Source organism: Periplaneta americana, chromosome 9 (genome assembly GCF_040183065.1).
Source record: "Periplaneta americana isolate PAMFEO1 chromosome 9, P.americana_PAMFEO1_priV1, whole genome shotgun sequence".
Lineage (NCBI taxonomy): Eukaryota > Metazoa > Arthropoda > Insecta > Blattodea > Blattidae > Periplaneta > Periplaneta americana.
This window is the reverse complement of record NC_091125.1, coordinates 53,570,073-53,586,160: the sequence shown is the minus strand read 5'-3', so window position 1 is coordinate 53,586,160 and position 16,088 is coordinate 53,570,073. Positions and strand designations below refer to the sequence as shown.

Sequence of the window (16,088 nt, the reverse complement as noted above, 5' to 3'; positions counted from 1 at the left end):
TCCTAAGGGCAGCTGACAATTATTAGGCCTATTAGTAGAATAAAATAATTATAATAGTTCTTTTATCCTTTAGAAATATAAAATCGTTAATCGAAATATTAAATGCAGGATTTTGTTTCAAATTAAACTAATCTTGTTAGATAACCACAGGAGAAGGCACTTCCAATGTAACCATTTTGAAATAATGAAAGTATTTATACAAAAATCATTTTTATTAGGTAATATTATATTAATTGGGGCAATAAGTACACATACATTCTATGTATATATAGATATATAAGCATTTCACAGTTTTTCTTTATTATTTACAATTGCCTATAGAATCATTATTTTCAAAAATAGTAATTTTATTGCACAGGTGCAAACACCCTTTATAACAAAAAATGCGACAAACAATAGGGCTGTAACTAAATCTACTACGAACATGCGACAACAACAAACTAACAAGTATCTTGATTGACGCAATGTAGGGCTATGTGTTTAAAATCTCAAAATTACAACATCAAAATTAGGCATGGAGAGCAAAGAGTCCACCAACTCATTCATAGCTATTAAACTGATATACAGCTCCTGAAACTTTACATTCTAGATCCTCACATTAAATCCGAAATAGACTATAACTTGCTAATTTAAGACACAAAATTGAAGTACCAGTAGGCCTACTGATAAATGAACAAATACACACTTAAGTTCGAACTCTTTCCATTGCTGAAAATATAAGTAACATATGGCAAGAAGGACGTTCCCTCATCGTGAATGGGAGAAGTATATCCAGTGTTCAAAATATTACACTCCTTATAACATTAGAGCAATGAGAATAATATAAGAAAAGTACTTTCCAAAGACAAGGCGCTATTTGCTATTGCCTATGCCTTTTAAAATAACTGAATACAGTAGGCTACCTACCTCAATTAACTTAATTCTTTTTAAGAGTAATGTTCTGTGTTGGGGCTGTTAATAGCATTAGGGGAGAGGGGAGGGCTTAATTCATTGATACGTTTAGTAGATTTACACCACTGTCAAAGGTGAGTTTGATCATAAATTTTACTTTAAGTAACAATTTTACACCTGCAATATTTCATTTCTTGTTTCTATAAATATTATTAAAGCATGAAATTATATTACTTTCCAAATAAATAAATATGACAATATGAATGTTGAAAAGTTGCGCAGAATGAAACAATGTAAAGATAATGATTATTTAATATTAGGTATTTCATAATGTTAATCTAGTTTAGGCTCTTATCACAAGATATGTTTACCAGTTACTACTTCAGAAATTGAAGTGGGAGGGTACTATTTCTAATTGGCTGAAGAAAATGCTTGTAGCAGCTAGAGTTACGACAAATGGAGATTTTTTAATTCTTTCCAAATATTTATACTCAGCTATTTTATCACACTAAGTAAAAACAGTAAGCTACTCACTTACCTTACCTCCATATAATAGCTGTATCTTTTGATATATATATCTCAATAATGGAGATATTTATTACAATACTGTACACTAAAGACCCAGTAAGGCCATTTTAAAACATTAACCAAATCATACCGGTACGCAGTCTGATAACAAATACATACCATATTTTAAGTTACTGTTAAGAATTGTTGATCCACTATTAAACTCCTATTAAAATACTTTTAGAAATCTGAAACTTGATTAAACACACAATAAAAAATTCTATCAGTGTCAAATTTCTGTGGCGAATTCTGTCACTTGAAATTCAATAAAATGAAATCTTTCATGCATAACATATTATTTATATAAACATAATAAACAATTTCCTATGAGCCACTTTTCTGTAATTTTGTACAACCAGACTCTTATTTTCCTCAGATAAATGAAATTCTCATATTTTCATGTAAAGACTACAGTAACATGATTGTTTTTAGAATTATTTCATTCTATGAACATTGCTTTTATAATTCTAAAAACAAAATTAAAGTTTTCTTGAATAATTAGTTGCAAAACTTTACACTATTTTCCTAACACTGTCATTGTCATTGTCAGGATTTTAATATGTTTTAATTGTGGCACAGAAAGTAGTCAAGCTGCAAGTCCCAGTCTTAAATTACAATAAATTTTTGTTAAGTTTATTTATACATGCTTTAATATCTGTGGTCATATCGCTTGTTTATGATATTTGAGTATATCAGTAGGCCGTTTTTTTACTATTGTTGAGTTCCTGTTTCCATTTTCGTGTGTTATACTGTACATGGCTTATATTCAAGCAACTGATTTTAGATTTTTATTAATGTTTATGATATTGGTGAGATGGTGACTGAGGCTGTGATGAATCATGGTATCTAAATTTCCAATCTGGCAATTGCCTTTGTGACTGAGGGAAACCATGAAAAACCTTAGTCAGATTGGCCGGCCACTTGATTTGAACCTGGGACCTCCTGAATACGAGTCTCAAACATTATTGTCTGAACCAACTCGCTCGGTTAAAATCATTGTTACACAACAGAATATTTCTTATTAGATGCATTTTACAACACAGACAGTTATTATTATGTTCTCTTTGTAAAAAGAAAGGATGCTATTTCTGTTATTTGGTACTTACACTATGTTAGGCCAGCACTCAGCTGGTTGGTCATGGCCCTTAATGAGCTGTCCCTCCATGTATTATTATTATTATTATTATTATTATTATTATTATTATTATTTATTTGCTTTCTTCACAGCAATGCAAACAGAAAATTTCCAATAATAAATTCTCTTTTTCTCCTCTCTAAATATAAAATTTAAAATTATCCCATTCTACAATACAAACCAAATATTCATTCCTGCTCAATGTGATATGGACAACAGATCCTATATGTAATATCAATAATAATCATGTTCTCAAGTATAAATAATAGATTATACATATAATTAAGTATGCAACATTTAATTTAAATTAGTTGGTGAACCTGTGGTCTCCCAGCCTAGAATCACTACAATAAGCTTGCATGTGGAGCAGTGGTCCATATTTATTGTTGTTTTTTTATACAACTTTCCAACAGAAAAACATAAAAGGCATTTTGAGAATAACATGATGAGCTGCAGGAGACAGTTACAGAGATATTGGTCCGCTCAAGAAAACAATGTACATCAGAAAATACTGTATCTCTTCCATCTGTTGTAATTCATTACTCGTTTATTATTGTGGCTCAACTGTGGATTAACCAGGATTGCCAACTTGCATTCAAACCTGGAGAATAATTTCTGTAATATACATAAAACATGAAACTTCGAACAAATACTGCACTACAAGAAGCGTAATGATGGACTTGCTGCATTTACACAATTAAATAAATTTAATTGCATTTGGTTAATAAATTTACTGTTCTGAAAAGCCAATGGCAAACATGACATTGGCTTATTACATTTTCTTATTGGTTTTCATATTAATAATATGTAATGTTGATAATCTTCTAGTGCAATATTAGGATAACTTTCTCTAAATATTGCCCCAAGTCGAAGATTAACAGCTGTGTAAAGAAATGTATACCAGTACTATAAAATTAATTCACATTTTCACTGATGATTAACATTCAATAGAATATTTTCACTTTGAAGTGAAATTTATTCGAGTCATGACCACATTTTTCCTTCTTCAAAGTTTTGGTCTACTGTAGTTTTAATTTTATTTTCATATAAGTTAGGATACATAATTCAAAAAACTATATGCAAGTAGGCAACCCTTTACTTCCACATCAAAAGTAAGTGAAAATGCCAACCGTAAGTAAACAAGACTATTCCGAGAGGAATTGCCTGTTCCCAAAATGGTAGGCCGTATAGTGATTAACAATTATATACAAAAAGTGCAACAAGGCAACTTGCTATATGATTATGTACAGTTAAATACTAAGTAGTAGATATGAAACAATACAATCTTCGTTGAAGATGTATTCCTTATTAAATACTTATTAAGACGTACTCCCCCTTTGTTTTTATTATTGTTGCTCAACTAAGGTGTTTTGGTCATAATTCGTGACGGCTTCATCTCAGCTATGGCAACTACATGGTGCTGTGACAAGAAATTCCACCGCTACGACATCCAGTGGGCAAAAAAAAAACATTTTACAGGAAGAATAATGCACGTTCCAGCTTCCTTCTTTACTTTCCTTTCAAAACTCTTACTCCACTGAAAGAAATACTAAGTACTGGTACATGTAGTTATAAAGATAAAAATGACTTCATATCCGAATTTTGACAATTTCAGGGCCACTTTTCACACATTCAATCACATTCAATTTGCTTTTTGTTTTAATATTTAATCAGTTAAACTTCATATAACAAACTTTTCATTTGCTGAATTATTAATAAAGAGGAAAATTCTTGCACTTATTATTATCATACATTCCAGATTTCTGCAAATGAGAAAAGCTAATGTTCCTGGCAACTAGAGATAAATTAAAAAAAAATTATATATGACATAAAATCAAAAAATAGATTAAGAAATTCAATAAATTAAAACATTTACATCAGGTTTTCCAGCGGTTGTAAATAAACTTCATACAAAATTCATAACTTCTGTCAAGTCAAGTGTAACATCCTACCAGAATCAGAATGTGACCAAATGATATGTAAAAGGAGAGAGAAGGTAATGTCAGCAGTAAGTTCGTTATGAGTAGGCTACATTATAGGATATTTAAAAACTAAATATCCTTGTGATCCCTTGCTGATGGAGGGTGTAATTATGCATAACTTTCTCATGATAACCATTTGTGGTCTGCTGATATATGCCAACAATTTTTGGTAGGTATCTCACATTTTATATTTCTGGAATATGCATCATCACTAACTTTGGTACCGTAAAGTGGGGTGACTTTGAACAGTAATTTAGCTCCTTTCTAAATTAAATTCTGTACCCAATTGCGAAAAAACTGTTTAAGTTGTCAATAAATTAGTTCAGTTTTTTCGAAATAGGGTACAGCATTTAATTTAGAAGGGCGCTAAATTACTGTTCAAAGTCACCTCTGCGCTCAAAGTCACCCCACTTTACGGTAACGAGAATGATGCTATCTTGCAATAAGAAGTACGAGATATAATCAGTATGACATGAGAATTCCACAATGCTGAACATGGTGTAAAATTTTTTTGCAGAAACATCCAACATTTCAGAGTTAACTATTGATTCTAACAAATAGATTCCCCATTCCTTGTGTTCCCTTATAATGGAGATGATTCAGGTTTCTGAAAAATTTAACACATATTTCTGCTTCTAAGACAGTGCAAGAATTAAAAAATATCACACCACGAAATATCACAAAATACTAATTGCTGTAACATATGGGGCATTCAGAGCTCAAGGGAATCAAGTCCACTTTTGATCAATTGGGAGATATTTCGTCTTTACATGTACCTTAGATGAGGCTACTTTCAGAGCATAAAAGAATCATGTCCTCACAATCTTTGCAATGGTGCAAATCTTTAAAATCACACTCATCTTTAATGGGTGACTTCAAGTCTAATTTTCTGAAAACTTTATTTTTGTGACTTGATTCCCTTGTGATCTGAGCACCCCATATATCACTTTCGTTAATTCACCCTTACATAAAACTGAAACACACAAAACGGGAAATCTTGAACTTAAAATTGTAATAACATACAATAAATATGTAATCACTATATTTCTTGCTTTTACAGTTCTCTCATCCTGTAACAATTTTCAATATGCATTAAATTTGTTTAGAGGTGTCATTCTCTTGTTTTATTATCAATATAAATGAATTGTAAATGTTTAAAATGACAGAGTACAACAATGAAACAGTTTCAGTCTTCTAATTCTTTAACTGCCAGGTTTCTGTATGTATAAAATTGTCCTATCAAATGCGAAATTCCAACGTTTTTCAAGAGTTCAATAAATTGAAACTCCTGATTAATAAATAATCATCTTCCAGGCATGACTTGAACTTCTTGCTTTGTTACATTTCGAATTTGAGTATATCGGTACTCGGTTCTAGTGTATTAGTCAGTGGTCACTCATATCCTCCTCCTTATGGCCACTTAGTTCATAATACATGTGTAGTACATTTCATTGCGTGTCGATATATAAAGTAACATTCATAATAACTGGCAGCACCCTACTCACATTCATTGGCAAAGTTATTGGCCAGCACTTGTTTAGCAGTGATTTTTTGCTAATAAACCCAGTCCAATTACACACGACGAACTGAATTTGTTTTCCTATTTATTTATTTACTCGGTTATTCAAGAAGTATGAGACATGCATTCATCAATGTGACAAACATTTCATATATTGTAGTACTGGTACCTAATAACTGTAGGCGAACAGAAGGATAATGGGCCTGACGTTCACTTGTGCTGTTTTTACCAGAAAAAACGATTTTCTTTTCTATCCCTTCCTCCTCTCTCCCTTAATTATAAGTAGCCCCACTGTCAGTGATAAGGTCAGGTATAGATTGATAAGATATATTAGTGATAAGTAGCCCCACTATCAGTGATAAGCTTAGGTACGATTCCATAAGACAGATTAGTAATAAAAGTATCAGTAGTCTCTCTGTTAGTGGTAAGATTAGGTACGGTTTGATGAGGAGATAGACTGTGACAACTAGTCTTACTGTCAGTGATAAGATTAGGTACGGTTTGATGAGGAGATAGACTGTGACAACTAGTCTCACTGTCAGTGATAAGATTAGGTATGGTTTGATGAGGGGATAGACTGTGACAACTAGTCTCACTGTCAGTGATAAGATTAGGTACGGTTTGATGAGGAGATAGACTGTGACAATTAGTCTCACTGTCAGTGATAAGATTAGGTATGGTTTGATGAGGAGATAGACTGTGACAACTAGTCTCACTGTCAGTGATAAGATTAGGTACCGGTACGGTTTGATGAGATAGATTAGCGACAAGTAGCTTCACTATCAGTGATGTTAGGTAGGGTTTGAGAGAGAATAGATTGACAAGTAACTGTACTATCACTGATAAGGTTAGGTTGGGTTTCATGAGGAGATAGATTAGTGACAAGTAGTCCCGCTGTCAGTGCTAAGGTTAGGTATAGTTTGATAAATTAGTAACAAGTAGCCCCACTATCAGTGATAAAGTTAGGTACAGTTTCATGAAGAGTTTAGTGACGTGTAGAACCATTGTCAGTGATAAGGTCAAATAAGTACGGTTTGATGAGGGGCTATATTAGAGACAAATAGCCCTACTATCAGTGATAACGTTAGGTAGGGTTAGACGAGGAGGTTAGATCAGTGACAAGTAGTTCCACTGTCAGTTATGAAGTTAGATAGTGTAGTGATGAGAAGATAGATTAGTGATAAATAGTCCCACTGTCAATGATAAAGAGACAAAGTAATGACAAGTAGCCCTATGTCAATAATAATGTCAATTAGGATTTGACAAGGAGACAAAAAATGCTTTGTGCAATAACAACATTATCCCTCTGATCGAAATGTAGGTTTTTTTATTAAATTAGATGTTCCTATGGCAATTGACATTCAGTGACTGATTTTATTACCGGGAAATGATCAAAAGCTTGCTGGTATTATTAGTAATTCATATCTAATCATGTTAAATTGTCGACAGAACACTCCGTAATAACTCAGGTTACACCAGAGGTTAAGTGTTTCTGATTACATGGTGTATGTTTCAATGCGTAATGACCTATATGTTAGTATATATGAGCATACCTCCATTTCTGTGATTTTATTTTATTGCATGCCAACATATGGAATATTATCTAGTATTTAGGTAGACTAGAGCCTAAGCTTATCATATTTACTGTGGAATATATTTTCTTAGAGTACCAGTAACAGACAGTTCCTTACAACATTGTTATACTTCCATTTCAGTGAGATTACTGAAGTAACCTCATTTTGTGCGCATAAACGACCATACCATGCAAGAAAGATGTAAGGACTCATCGACTAATACTTATGACTTAGGTAGATGTAAGGACTCATCGACTAATACTTATGACTTAGGTATTTGTAAAGTAAAGGTGTGACAACCAGTGCAACTCTGAAGGAATTGAGTGTTATAAAATTAAAAAAATTACTTCTTCAATAGACTGGACATACAAATAATTTTAAACCAATATCACATTAGAAAGATGTAAGAAAATTACTTCATACTTCTATAAGAAAGAGACACTGACTGCAGGACGAGGATGGACAAGTTCTATTGGTTTATGATGATCATAATGGAATCTTAACGTATCTCATTTATCGGAATCAATACACAGAGTAATACGATATGTGAAGATTTGGATACTTATTCTAAAAACCGTGTTAATTTTCTGCAAAGCAAAACAAAAATTAATTAATTATCAGTAGGGTTAATTTTAAATTAAAATAATGTAATCTATATTATTACAAAGTTAATGTATAATAAAATTAGCAATTATTTGAAAAAAATAAACACACAGTATATTATATGTTTCTTGCTCCTTTAATTGAAATTCATATTTAGATATTTGGAGAGCAATTTGCTCTGAGACTGCATAAATTGAGAAAGAGCTTACCTACTGTGTTACTAAAGTGATAGGATTATTTTCGGTCTTTAGAGTTCTTAACAGTCTTTCTCACTGACATTTAAAAGAAACCTGTATGCTATTACATAGCCTAATTACATATAGCTTATGTATGCCCAAAATAGTGAAATGAATAATTGCTGGTTAATCTAAATGGTAAAACTTTACAACTTCCAGTACAGAACATATGTTATCATTAATGTATTTTTAAATTGTTTCTGCTTATTTAAAATTATTAGCAATTAAAAAAGAAATGAAAATTTCTTGTTTTGGATGCTTTTATTATTGTTTACAGACCGATTATTTAGTCCTCACAGCTCGGCGACGTGAAAGAGGGGAAGTAATAGGAGTAGTGGGGAGAGTTCCAGGGTAGAGATAAGGGCGAGCAGCCAGTAAAGGAATTCAGTACAGCTTAATTGTACTAGAAACATACCGCTCTACTGCACGCATGACATCCGATAGCTCCGAAGGCAAGCAAGTGACTAACCCAACACCCCTTGGCGTAACTAAATGGACTCGCCTGACCCAGGCACATATCACCAGCGACTGTCAGGACTAAATAATCATACTGACCATAAGAAATTATGAAATTTTATTTTTACATTTATATATTAATAATGTCAAAATAAGAGATTTTTAATTGTGTTTAAATGTAGTTTAAAGGCCACATAGGCATTTTGCAAATAACTTATAGTAAGCAGTAAATTAGCATGATTACTTTACAATACATTTTAAAGCACTTGAGCAATAAAGAAACGATACATCTATAAGAAAGACAACATGAAAAGCTCCTTCTCATACAATATATGTGTATACCTTTGTTTATATATAAGTTAATTTATTTGTTTATTTATTGTCGGTTTGTAACAGATATGACTTATGCGAGCTACAAGAATGGTTATTTTTAATATAGTTAAATATTGCTAAAACCTTTTTTCCAGTTTATTTTATATATAAGAATTAGTCATTTCACATTTAGACAAGTAATATGATAATGAAACAGAAATATAAATTTATCATAATATCATATGTCCTTATTCGAAATCAGACTAGGAATTATGTTCTCCAACTTGGAATTGTGATTCGTAGAGACAATAAAGTTGTATGAGACAATAAGTTTTAACTTTAATCATTTCCTTCTGCTTCTAAATTTATAAATAATTTATTTATAAACGACAGGGACTATATACACTTGTTGGTGCAATAATGTAGAGAAAATATTAAGCAAATGAGGCATTAAAGTGTTAAGGTTATTTTGGCATAAGGAATATAGAAGTTCGTATACTATTAAAAAAAGAAGAAGAAGAAGAAGAAGCAGCAATTTTGTAGAGATCATATCTATTCCCTCAAAGTCACACTGTTGTTGGGAGACGCAATTGTGCAATATTTAAATATTTTATGTTTAAAATAGTGGAAGTTAAAATGTAAATGAAGATATTGCTGCATTCATCACGTAGACAAAAGTGAAATACTTGTGAAGTCATTTTAATGTTGGTACACAGTAGTAGTACCGGTCAGAAGCAGTTCACTGACTGTGGTAAATGTAAATATATGTAGATACAATACAGAAAGGACAACAAAAAGTATGAAATAGAAACAAGCCCTAATGTAAACTATCCTCATCAGTGATTTCAATTCTAGGAATGGTTTCTCCAGACAAAATAATATACAGATGGGAGACTTACTTATTTATAATTGAGGTGTTTTGTTCTGGCACTGACCAAAGTCAGGTTTGTTCCAGTACATTAAGAAAATAACACTAGAGTACCGGTAATAAAATGGCTATGCTTCGATATAAAGAGCCAGAATAAAACACCTAAACTCCTTTGAGAATTCTGAGCAACAATATGACTGACAAAATAATTTATGATAACGAAAATTAATCTACAGTGTGTCCCGAAAGTCTCCATAGATACGGAATGTGTCTCTTTTAAGTCGCAGGTCTAACAAGAGAGAATCCGGGACTTGCACCATTTGCAGGTTACGTCTGTCATCATGTGATGCTGAACATGTTGTAGAATGTGCGTCAGAACTGGTTGGATCACATTTACTTATGTTGACTCTTGAAGGCTGCCACATTATGTGTAATTTCTATTTTCAACTAACATTTCCTATGTATGGAGACTTCTGGGACACTCTGTACAAACATTTTGCACAAGTATTCATGTACTGATCATAAATTTTGAACTCGTGGTCATTAAATATTCAATGTAGCTCCTGAATTAGCAAGATTTCGCCTTCAAGTAGCTTGTCAGTCATATTCTTGGTAATAATGTGCCATTCTTAAAACTATAAAAGTGACATAACATTCTGTCATGCATACTTCGACTTGACAATTTCAATTGAATTACAGTTCAAAACTTCGGCTCTATACAAGATCACCATCCTGGCAGAAAAGAGAAACACACAAAATATATGGTGACCAAATCAGTATATGAGGTGGAACTTCTTAGCATCTTCGTACAATATTTATATATAAAAAAAGACAGTATATTACATGTGTCGCTATTTTCAGCTTGAAAAAGGCCTTAAGTCTGGACTTTGAATACATACTATATTATTGTACATAAATTACACAACCACTATTGTTTACTATGCACACAACTCTTTGTTCTCTTTGTACAAACTCCACTGCGTGCTACATGGTTTAGGCCTCGTCTTCAAATGCTACAACATGAGTGAATGAGTTTGACTTACGGTACAACAACTCAAAAGTATACCTTTAGGAATATTATCAGACAGAAGATTTATGGAAAGTGTAATTTTAATAATTTCTAGAAAAAGTTTACTGTACTCCATTATTTCGATTCTTCACAAATTAAAAAAGAAATGTCTCTCCATATCTTAACTCACTACATGAAGTTGAATACAGACATCATAAATATATTCTCCTTCCAATTATACTTTTAAACAACATTTGTATGGTGAAATTATTTCCATGCTGTCTCACAAGCAACAGCTACCCCATAGCTTGAAGGTTGAGCTATATTCTCTAGAATACTGCTGACCTCGGAAACTCAGCTATTAGGGCTGGAAAATGTTGTAAGTGAAGTCAAGTGATAATGATGAACAAAATAAAACTGCCGAATGAAGCAAACGAATTACCTTGTCAAAATAACAATGAAAACCTAGTTTTTTTATATATTTTATTTATTCCATTAGCACAGAAAACTTCTGATCATATCCTATACCCCATACCACAGTCTGTTATGTTATGTTGACTACTGTAAAATTTTATGTGATATGCGTGTACTGAAAGAGTTCAAGACATACACAGAAAGTAATTGTAGAATTTAACAGACAATTTTACAATAGATTTCAACAGGCATATTATGTTTCCTTCCAAATAATGCAGTATCCAGATAAGAGTTATATAAAAATATACGCTTTAAACACACATATCGGTACATAAAGAATTGAACATAGAAGACAATTTCATAACATTAATTAATTAATTCCAGTATTATATGAAAATCAACAGCTTAGTTGAGACAGTAACAATGTCTTCTTCATTCACTCATGCTCTGGAAGGAATTAATTGCTCTGGGATCGAAACCAAAGCCCTACTTGGCAGTGAGACTATAACATTGTTTGCTATTCTATAAGCACTGCCAACATTGTTCTACAAAACTTATCTCGCAGAGACATTCCACAATGTGGAGAGGATTGCAAATATTATAGGCGATATTACTATTAGTTATATTTTAAAAAGTTTTCAAATATTGAAACAAGTCTAGGACTTGTTAACTATGACACTGTAGAACTGCATTTTATTGAAGTAATTACTGTTTGGTGTTTAATTCAGTAACATATAAGCAGAATGACTTTCTTTAACTATTTCTGTAGCACAAGAACTTGAAGTTCAATGTTATGAACATGTAATTCTAATTTCATATTCTATTCTAAACCAATAGTATCCAGCCTACATTAACAAAAGTTATTAATATTTCAATATTTATGAATTTCCAGCTTTGATCTATACAATGATATAATTATATCTATTTTTTTAATCTCAACTGTGTAATAATTTCATTCAATGTAGGAAATGGAAATAATGCCGTGAGGGAGAGCTTTAACATGCTTTACAAATAGAAAGAATGAACTGTTTGATTACAAATGAGAATTATTAATTAAACTTATTTATAAAACTGTCGCTGTATTAAGTGGTACCTACCGGAAACTTTAAAAGTACAATATTTAAATTTTATTATTGTATAAGTAAGAATTTTTTTTGGCTACGTCAGTGAAATAACTCTCCAATGACTCGCTGTTTTTAAGGATTTAAAATGCTATTTCAGAACCACTAAAGCTCACAATCAATTAATGAAACATGAAAATGCTGCAGATAATTTTATTTAATATTACTATTTAGTCAATATGTGCAACCCACAACCGTGGATATTATCACAATAAAAGAACTCTCTCGTTTCTTCCTGTAATTTAATTTGAAATTCTCGATATACCGTAAACAACAATTTAGTTTGATCTAAATTCGATAATTTCTTATTTTAATACACACCAACTGTCTTACCTATCATTTCTTTACTTTATCTATAATGTTTCCTTAGTGAAGTCATTATTACTAATTGAAAAATAAATCCATTGTGTCCTTCATGTTTTACGTATATTTACTCAAAGCAATATTATTTATATTATCTTTCCGAAAAAAACACTTTATGATTTCAGTAAAAAAAAAAGTTTTTATTCGAAGCCTTTGAAAACAAGTATCTCTTTACTCTTTTCTAACAGCTATTCCTAATTGTTGTTCTCAATTCACAGATTTTTCGTCTGAACAATTTATTGTCACTCAAGAATAGTAAGTATTTGATGATCAGCTGATGAAAAATCCAATTATTTAATGCAGTGTGCCAAATACAGAAATTAAACTATGTAAGGGGATGTAAGAGGATAAAATCTATAAGATCATTTTTGTTTAGTGGCATTCACATTGGTTAACATAAAAACATAATTATTATGCTGGGCTTTTATTTCAAAACTTCCCAGTCTAAATAACCATTTCAATTAAATTTAATCTACACAAAAAACACAATTTAGATATTGAGAAGTGTTAACTGCATTTTAGGTTTTACTCTCTCAACCCCCCCCCCCCCTCTTTCGAAATTTCAAATGCTACCCCCATATTATGTTATTAAATTTAATGAGTATTCAATTATTATTCATTTGTTTCACACATTTCGTTTTCTATCGTCACCTGGTAACCTGGATTGTTGTTATTGTTGATCAGAGCACAGTATAAAGTTATAGGCCTACCACAGTCTAGTATATACAGTCACGAAGTTTCAGTTGTGCGGGTACTAGGAACAATAGACTGTGCCGGTACTATTTCGCATTGTCTGTGATGAGGCTGTAGTAGCGATCCTAGTGGTTAGCAACTATCTATGGATGCATATTCCTAATGTATTGAGCTTCGTGACTGTATATACTAGACTGTGGTTATACTGTTATCAGAGCTGAAAAGAATAAAATTACAAGACTATATTATTGATTACAAGTTATTTCAGTTAATAACAGAAACCAATATTAAGGAATATTATGGTGGTGCAATATAAACCTATTTTCTTTAAATTAAAACAGGATAGAAAATAATAAAAGCCGAAGTTTGGATTTACGTTATTTATGTATGATTTTGATACTATGGGAATGCTGTGTAGAGAAGTTCCAGAATGGGCTGAATTACCAGCGAATAGGAATTATAAAGAATGGACACTGAGCGAATTTCATTCGTCTGTTTTTCTGTGCACATGCACTCCGATAGCATATAATTCCACTTTCAAATGCTAAAGGTCAGTGTAATCAAGCACCCGTGAATGGTGGAACAGCAGTCCTGATTCGCTGGCAAGTCTGCTGAAAAGTATTTCTGGTGTTGACTGCTGGTGCGATATCAGCGCTAACTCTAGGTAAAAAGCAGAACCTCCCACTGATGCAGATAGAGCTGGTTTGAAGGTCACTGAAATGAGGCACTACTACATCAAAGGTACCGACATGCAGTATCCATACTTATAATTCCCTATACGCTGGTATTACATTTTGAACATTCAATTTATTACATTAATTCATTAATTACATATAGGAAATTACCCAAAATAAACTGTGTTTTCATCTTACAACAAGTGACAATAATAACAACCCAGGTTGTCAGGCGGCAATAGAAAACAAAAGATGTGAAACGAATTAATGAGAAGTATAAACAATTGAGCACTCGTTCAGATTTAAATAAGGGATTAGAGGGAATGAAGGGGTGTAGCCTAAAACTTAATTAACACTGGTTTTAAGCTTCCCTTTCAATATCTGAATTGACGCTTTTTTTTTTTTTGTTTAAATTAAATTCAATTGAAATAAATAGAGTTATTTAGACTGGGAAGTTTTGAAATCAAAGCCCTATATAATGAAAGAATACAAATTTATAAACTTATAAGGTCAACTTTTTAATAAAATTGTCCTATATATTTTATTTTAGCTATAAGAATCCTAAGAATGACCTTGAATATAATAAACTACAGTATTAATGGAACAAATATTTTAAATTAATGTAATTGGTGTTATTGAAGCTCTAATTAAACATATGAATAGGTGGAACAAAACTAGGTATGGTCTTAAATATAATAAACAACAGTACAAAAAAATATTATTAGAAATTAATATAATTGTATTACTAAAGATCTTATTAAACACAAGAACAGGTGGAATAAAACTAGGTAGTCTTCTGTTACCTCTACTTGTGACTCAGCATAAACCTTAAAAAAACCTTTTTATCTTTTGAATACCTGTTATGATGCAAATCCTGCATTTTGTAAGTTGACTGTTGCTTTAATATAAGCAAACCCCTCCAACATTGTGTAAATGACTAGGAAAAATTTATTCATCAATCTTCCAAACCTTGGTCAATTCTAGAAGCAATATTTAGCCACTGCTAGTTTACAGTATGTGCTATATTAAATCTGTGTTAACGCTGATATCTTCCATCGGTCCAAAAAAATTCCAACAATGGCTTTCATTTATTGATGACAGCACTTCTGCCATAGCAAGGCAATTGCAACCATGTCCCAGGACTGCTCAGTATATCGCATCCAAGTCTGCCAACAATTAGGACACAGAATCTTTTTATCTGCAAAACAGAGATGGTTAAATTCCAACCTCTGAATGTGACCATATCTGTTGGCAGACCTGTGTGCGTAAAGTCGTAGAACTCTGTTACTGACAGAGCCAACCCAATTAATTACCTCCCTGAGCCACCTTAGGAGGTGGCTCGACCAACCTAAGAGAGATCCTGATTCGCTGCCCTTTCAAGAGTTCATTCTCCACAATGAACTTGTGGGCGGAAAAAAGATTTGTGTTTGCAGCTGGATTATTACCTTCAAACTTGCCTGCAAAATAAAGAGTATAAATAAGGCATTGTTCTTTCATTTCAGAAATATTCAAAACTTTACAATATTATGTCTGTAAAAACTACTTTAAAATTCATAATCAAAATCTTTTAGGCATACATATATATATATATATATATATATATATATATATATATATATATATATATATATATATATATATATATAATATAATGTGATCAAACCAATTAAT

General features: G+C 31.8%; 1 protein-coding gene across 2 annotated transcripts in view; it reads right to left on the bottom strand.

The window, feature by feature from the left end:
• Positions 1 to 2,953: 2,953 nt before the first annotated feature.
• The window catches only part of LOC138705937 (pleckstrin homology domain-containing family G member 5-like), a 705,365-nt gene continuing 692,230 nt past the window's right edge, over positions 2,954 to 16,088 (bottom strand). For both annotated transcript variants that reach the window (XM_069834734.1, XM_069834735.1), the window contains one exon: positions 2,954 to 15,874. In XM_069834734.1, coding sequence (XP_069690835.1) covers positions 15,865 to 15,874 — 10 coding nt within the window. In that variant the 3' untranslated portion in view covers positions 2,954 to 15,864. The remainder of the gene's footprint in view (positions 15,875 to 16,088) is intronic.